The 7,560-nt window shown below is 37.1% G+C and overlaps 1 protein-coding gene across 1 annotated transcript in view; it reads right to left on the minus strand.

Moving 5' to 3' along the window:
- Positions 1 to 4,674: 4,674 nt before the first annotated feature.
- The window catches only part of LOC127426665 (sphingomyelin synthase-related protein 1-like), a 20,672-nt gene continuing 17,786 nt past the window's right edge, over positions 4,675 to 7,560 (minus strand). Inside the window, exon 7 of the mRNA XM_051673619.1 lies at positions 4,675 to 5,752. Within this exon, the coding sequence (XP_051529579.1) occupies positions 5,448 to 5,752 (305 nt within the window). The 3' untranslated portion in view covers positions 4,675 to 5,447. The remainder of the gene's footprint in view (positions 5,753 to 7,560) is intronic.

Raw genomic sequence — 7,560 nt, forward strand, 5'->3', positions numbered from 1 at the left:
CAATGGGGCCAATTTTTATAGGGTTTACAAGGCAGAAATGTGAAGCTTATAATTTTATTAAAGCACTTACATTGATTCTTGTTAAAACTTGTGTATTATTTGAGCTATAAAGATGTTTAATAATAATTTTACCACCGTTTTAGGGTTTACGGTGTTCTGTCATCATGGCATGAAGTTGCCTACAACTTTTCGCAGATGCTGTTAGTAAGTGATTTTATCACAGTAAAATCATGTCAACAAACATATTGTTCACGTCTTGTGTCTATACTTCTGAAACAGTGAGTATTTTTTTTACGTTTATGGATTTGCCACATTGACTTCAATTCTAAGTGACTCACTGGAACACGGGGGGGGGGATTTTCATTCGTATTGTTCATGTAAATGAGTTGGTTAAAAAACAATTCATCAATTCACTTATGTGTAGCTTTGGGAAGTCATTTCATGTTATTTTATTTATTTACTTATTTATTTGGATTTTCTCCCATTTTCTAATGCCCGATTCCCAATGTGCTCTAAGTCCTCGTGGTGGCATAGTGGCAGAGGACGAATCTCAGTTGCCTCCGCGTCTGTGACCATCAATTCGCGCATCTTATCACGTGGCTTGTTGAGCATGTTACCGCGGAGACGTAGCGTGTGTGGAGGCTTCACGCTATTCTCCGCGGCATCCACACACAACTCACCACACGCCCCACCGAGAGTGAGAACCACATTATAGCGACCACAATGAGGTTACCCCAACGTGACTCTAACCTCCCTAGCAACCGGGCCAATTGGTTGCTTAGGAAGCCTGAGTGGAGTCACTCAGCACACCCTGGATTCGAACTTGCGACTCCAGGGCGGGTAGTCAGCGTCTTTACTTGCTGAGCTACCCAGGCCCCCCAGATTTGTGCTTTTTTAAAGAAAAGGGGGAACGAGTCGACAATAATTTTTGTTTTAATCAACATTATGCCACAAATGCTGTCGATTGAGCTTAACTTGTATTAAACCTGGAATATTCCTTTAAGAGTTATTGGTCATGAGGGAGAATATTGCACAATAATTATTATGATATTTACAGTTGAATAAACATATAAAGATAACGATCCTGCTGGTTGTGTTTCTTACTTTAAAACACGTTTGTATTTAACACACCCTTACAAAAAACATATTTCTGCCAAAATACTACATTTACTTTATTTACTGCTATACATTTGAAACTGTGGTAATTTGATATGAGCCACCGCTATCACACAGTCATTAAAAACATTGTGAAAGCCACTAACAACAAATATAATACTAATATCCATATTAAGAACGTGCACCATAGTATTCTTTGAAGTTTTCTTACTGATGTATACCACCACATTACAAGTGTTTCTAACATGATCCAAAGGAGATCCCATTTTAATTATGATTTTACAGCAGTAACAATACATTTGTTGGAAAACATGTAAACAGTAAACTGAGAAAAACACAAACCTGCGCAGAAACAGACCAACCCATGGTGAATCCGCAGTTCTGCTTTAGTATGCACAATTTTAATTGTTTATTTACTATTACCAGCAAAAAATGCTGTTTGGCAATTACAGAAACGCCACTTTAATTTCTACATTTTATTGATAATGGCAGACACATGGTGTTCTACATTGAGCATACTCAAACATATCTAAAGCATCCTAAATCCCATCTGTATCTTTAACAAAGTCCATAAGAGGATGAATGGCATTTTCAAGCACTGCACAATGAACGTGAAATTATCTACCAATGCTGAGCATGTATCTGTCATATTAATGTTACTTATAACACTATAGATGTTGGAGCATGTCATGCTACATATGGAGTGATTGAACCTTTAAAAAATTAAGTATAGTCAGCGAGTCAGAAGACGAAATAAAGAGGCTAACTATTTTCCAAATCCCCAAGCCACCTTTTAAAATAATTTCCTTCATTTGCCTAATTTTTAAAATGCTTTAAATTGAATATTATACACTTTAGAAGATGGAAATGTCAAAAGGAAAAGTTGAACATTTGTTTTGCACACTGTACATTACAATACCATTAACTAACTAATAGTAACTGAGTTATTTATGGTTCTGTACATCTCCATTAAAAACATGAAATCCAACGCTCAACTCTCTGTGCTCAACACAGTAAAATAAAAAAAATAAATAAAAAAAATAAAATAAAAAAAATTGCCTATTTTTGAGATTTATGCATTTAAATTTCATATCAAAATTCCATCAAATTAAATTGTATATTTTCTAACATTAAATTAGTAAAATTGTAAATATTTTTTTATTCTATTGTTTTATATTATTATTATTTTTTTTAAAAAGATTACTAAATTCAATGCAATAACTCTTAATTTTTTTTTTTTATTCAAATCCTAATAACCTAACACAGAAAACCTCATTAAACCTAGCCCTGTTTCTGATATAAACATCACTTTACTCCATATACAGTGTAAATCCGTTAAGACAAAAACATAAGATAAGCAGGGAAATATTGCTGTATCTGCTTTCATGTTTCCATTTTTTTGTAAACTTTTAAAAAGTAATTATGGCCACCTTAACCATCAACAGTAAATCTCAAAATAAATCATAAATATTTAACGACAACAAAAAATTACATTTGTATATAAACAAAGACATATTGCCAATGACGCTGTTAAAAAACATTTTCATTAAATCATTTCAAAGTTTTGGCAAGACTTACTTTCAAATATACTAATTTAAAATAAGACAAACATACAGAAACAAGGACAGCAAAACAAGAGCAATAAGGTGAATCTCACGAAACCTGTAAAGAACGTATCAGATTTCACCTTAGAAAATTAGCAGTTTCTTTTTGCTTTAGGAAAATTAATTTTAGTTTTTTTTAGTTTTTATTTTGAGGACAATTGAGCACATTTAACCCCCAATACTCTCATTTTTCCTTCACATTTTACAAACATTTTACCCTAATTACCATAATGCAAAATAAATCTTATTCTCACGACTGTAATGCGAAAAAACAATGATATAATATTTAAAATGTACAGTATTGTTAAATTACAGTACATTAATAAAGTATTCAGACCCCTTAATATTTGTCACATTTTGTTATTTTGTGGCTTTGTGCTAAAATGCTTTAAATTATTTAAAAAATAAATTCCACATCAATCTACACTCCATACCCCATAATGACAAAACAAAAAAAACAGATTTTTGATAACTTTGCAATTGAAATGTCACAATGACATAAGTATTCACACTCTTAACTCAGTACTTATTTGAAGCACCTTTGGCAGCGATTACAGCCTTAAGTATTTTTGGGTATGATGTGACAAGCTTTGCACACCTGGATTTGGGGATTTTCTGCCATTCTTCTCTGCAGATCCTCTCAAGCTCTGTCAGGTTGGATGGGGGCCGTCAGTGGACAGCCATTTTCAGGTCTCTTCAGAGATGTTTGATTGGGTTCAAGTCTGGACTCTGGCTGGGCCACTCAAGGACATTCACAGAGTTGTCCCTAAGCCACTCTTGCATTGTCTTAGCTGTGTGCTTAGGGTCACTGTCCTGTTGGAAGGTGAACCTTCAGCCCAATCTGAGGTCCTGAGTGCTCTGGACCAGGTTTTCATTAAGGATATCTCTGTATTTTGCTGTGTTCAGCTTTCGTTCAACCCTGACCAGTCCCCCAGTCCCTGCCGCTGAAAAACATCCCCACAGCATGATGCTACCACCACCATGCTTCACCGTTGGGATGGTGTTGCGCAGGTGATGAGGGGTGCCTGGTTTCCTCCAGACATGACGCTTGGAATTGAGGCCAGACAGTTCAATCTTCATTTCATCAGACCAGAGAATCTTGTTTCTTACAGTCTGAGAGTCATTTAGGTGCTTTATTTTTGTGTCTTGCACTGAGGAGAGGCTTCTGTCTGGCCACTCTGCCATAAAGCCCAGATCGGTGGAGTGCTGCAGTGATGGTTGTCCTTCTGCAAGTTTCTCCCATCTCCACACATGATCTCTGGAGCTCAACCAGAGTGACCATCGGGTTCTTGGTCACCTCTCTTACCATGGTCCTTCTCCCCCGATTGCTCAGTTTGGCCGGGCGGCCAGCTGTAGGAAGAGTCCTGGTTGTTCCAAACTTCTTCCATTTAAGAATTATGGAGGCCACTGTGCTCTTGGGAACCTTCAATGCAACTGAAATGTTCAGATCTGTGCCTCAACATAATCCTGTCTCTGAGCTCTGCAGGCAGTTCCTTTGACCTCATGGCTTGGTTTTTGCTCTGATATGCATTTTCAGCTGTAAAAAATTATATAGATAGGTGTGTGCCTTTCCAAATCATGTCCAATCAGTTTAATTTGCCACAGGTGGACTCCAATCAAGTTGTAGAAACACCTCAAAGATGATCCAGAGAAATGGGATGCACCTGAGCTAAATTTCAAAGTGTCTTAGCAAAGGGTGTGAATACTTACTGTATGTCAATGTGATATTTTAGTGTTTTCTTTTTAATACATTTGCAAAGTTATCAAGAATCTGTTGTCATTATGGGTTATGGAGTATATATATATATATATATATATATATATATATATATATATATATATATATATATTTTCCTGAAGAGTATATATATATAATCTTCAGGAAAAATATAATTAATTTAAAGCAATTAATTGTAATAGTTTTTATTTTTAGTTTTTTTTTTTAATAAGAATTAATTTGAAGCAAATAATTATATTTGCTTTTAAGTTTGGGGTGAAATGTGACCTGGACATATTTTCATGAGATTTACCCAAAACACGAAATTTAGGGGATAAGTTTTAGTCTTAAATACAGTATTATCATTTTATCATTCCACACAGTTACTAATACTGGCAAAACAAAATCTGTCGCACTATAGAAATGAATGAAAAGACAATAAGATGAAAGCAGAGATCAATTCAATTAAAACATTACAGTTTCACACAAACCATTTAAAACTTTAAGATGTTTCATATTGCTTCAAAAAGTTTAATCGTGTAAATCTCTATAACAATGCTAAGACCGAAATGTCTTTGGAAGAAATGAGGACTTCATCATGTCAAGTATCTACTCTTATGAAACAAGGCAAAATTAATACTGCCAACTGTATCATGCGAAGGGTTTTAAGACGCCTAAAAGTTTCCCTGCCAAGACCGCTCCACAGAAAAAAAAAGAAAAAAAAGCAAGACTTTCACAGTTCCAGTTTCTGGCTAAAAAATAGAGTCTTAAAACCCGAATGAAATGTCGTGTGATTATCAGTCTGTTTCCACAGTGGAAAAATAAGCCAAAAATCCACAATAATGGGCAAATTTTAATCAAATCCCTTTAGAAGACTGACACCTACCAGAGAAAGCAATTAGAAATGTGTGTGTTAGATGCAGTCTTTGCCGTCCATCATGGCAATGCAAGAATGTATTCAGAATCAGCAGCACAAACATCGCATTGCGAAGCGAGAGTGTGCGTGTGTGTTAGCCAATAAGCCTTTTGAGTAAGTTGGGTCGTGTGAACGGCCAGCAGTACTCGTTCGGAACAGGTCCATTAACATTACACTCAAAGAAGGAGAACATGGGGAACCAGATTCGCGCACGGCGACTCTGCTGGTACGCCCGTGTGTTGGCCAGCGTGTGGTAATAGAGGAAGAGTCTAGTGGTGATGTAGAACGCGATGAAGACGTCGATGGAGTAATGCTCGTGAGCGGCCAGGATGAAGAAGATCCCGAACAGATTGAGAACCCACGAGAGTGTGTTGATGAAATTCCAGCTGCGTGGCGTGTCTGTAACAGAGAGAGACGGGAGACTTAAAAACGAATATCACACAGAAAACAACATGAAGGGTTCATTTATCAAGGGTGACATCAGTACCATGAGTTTGTAAAACAAAAGGGTAATTCTCATGAAACTAAGCTGAAACTGTGGAAGTGAGGATTAGTTTTAGAAAATGTTTTTCAGCGTTTTCTTCCCTGGTTCATTTGGAGTATTTGTTTTGGAACCTGGCGCGTTTCCTCGCTTAGTTTCGGATCGTTTAGGCATATATGAAGACGGCAATCGCAATCGGATCTGCTCTAAAACAATCGGTCCGAGACCACCTCTGGATTGCAAACGAACCCTGGAGCATTTTGCTTGTGGTGAGAATGCAATCCGACCCAACGCACCAAACAATATCCCTAAGAGCTGTTTTATAATTCCTGAGGTCATTTTAGTACGATCACTTCTTTCGAATAGCGGCAGAACACAGGTAGGACGGCGTCAGCAACTATTTTGCATATTAAAAAATGTTTTCCGTGGCTTCACTCTGCTGTTTGTGTGTCTATGTGTGTGCAAGAGCGAGCTCTGTGATCGTGAGAACAGGCAGAAATAATGACGGTTAAAAATAATGATGGGTAATAAATAATAAATCATCTAATGACGGACACAAATAACCATGACGTAAATTTCACAGCTCATACCATCCGTGTGTCGGAAAATGTTTATTTGCAGCGCAAACTCTTCTGTACCACGCGGTGACGTTTTGCATAGGCGTGACAAAAACAACATTTGAAAATTTGTAACGGTTGACACATTTTAACAGGTATATCAATGGATGCGCTAAATCCTGGAACAGTTCACACGTCATTCTGACCAATGAGGAGACAGTTTGCTCACATGTGACTTTAATTGACAAAGTTTTGGTCCGTTTTGAAATGTTGCATTGTGATAGCGAACCGATCCAATAAGAAAATGCAACATCGTAACAAATTTAGCCCCTGTTTCGGAACAAATCAAAGGAGCTACAGGTCTGAAATCGCCCTAAAATATACAGTACATTATACCCAATATACTATAATAATATAGTAAAAAAAAATATTTCTTTCGATGTTACAAACTTTTGGATAATAAAATGTAAAAACCTGGTGTCCATCAAGCCCTTTCTCTCTGCTGCAATATTGTTTTTTTGTTTTTTTGTTTTTGTGAAATAAAGACTTATTCTTCCATGATGTACCAGCAAGAGTTATTAAAATGTACAGTACTAACACTTTAATACAGTTATTATATAAGCATAGAAAAAGAAAGTGTGTGTGTGTGTGTGTGTGTGTGTATATATATATATATATATATATATATATATATATATACAGTATATAAATAAAAAAAACAAGGTGTGAATTTGGTTGGTGTGTTTTGTAATGAGATTATCTTTTTATTTTATTTTTGTTGATTAATTAAAAAAAAAGAATTTGGAGCCTCTCCCCAATTTGGAATTCCCAATGCGCTCTAAGTCCTCGTGGTGGCGTACTGACTCGCCTCAATCCGGGTGGCCAAGGACGAATCTCAGCTACCTCCGCGTCTGAGACCGTCAATCCGCGCATCTTATCACGTGGCTTGTTGAGCGCGTTACCGCGGAGACGTAGCGCATGTGGAGGCTTCACGCTATTCTCCGCGGCATCCATGCACAACTCACCACACGCCCCACCGAGAGCGAGAACCACTTTATAGCGACCACAAGGAGGTTACCCCATGTGACTCTACCCTCCCTAGCAACCGGGCCAATTTGGTTGCTTAGGAGACCTGGCTGGAGTCACTCAGCACACCCTGGATTTGAACT

The sequence above is a fragment of the Myxocyprinus asiaticus genome, chromosome 36 (genome assembly GCF_019703515.2).
Source record: "Myxocyprinus asiaticus isolate MX2 ecotype Aquarium Trade chromosome 36, UBuf_Myxa_2, whole genome shotgun sequence".
Classification (NCBI taxonomy): domain Eukaryota; kingdom Metazoa; phylum Chordata; class Actinopteri; order Cypriniformes; family Catostomidae; genus Myxocyprinus; species Myxocyprinus asiaticus.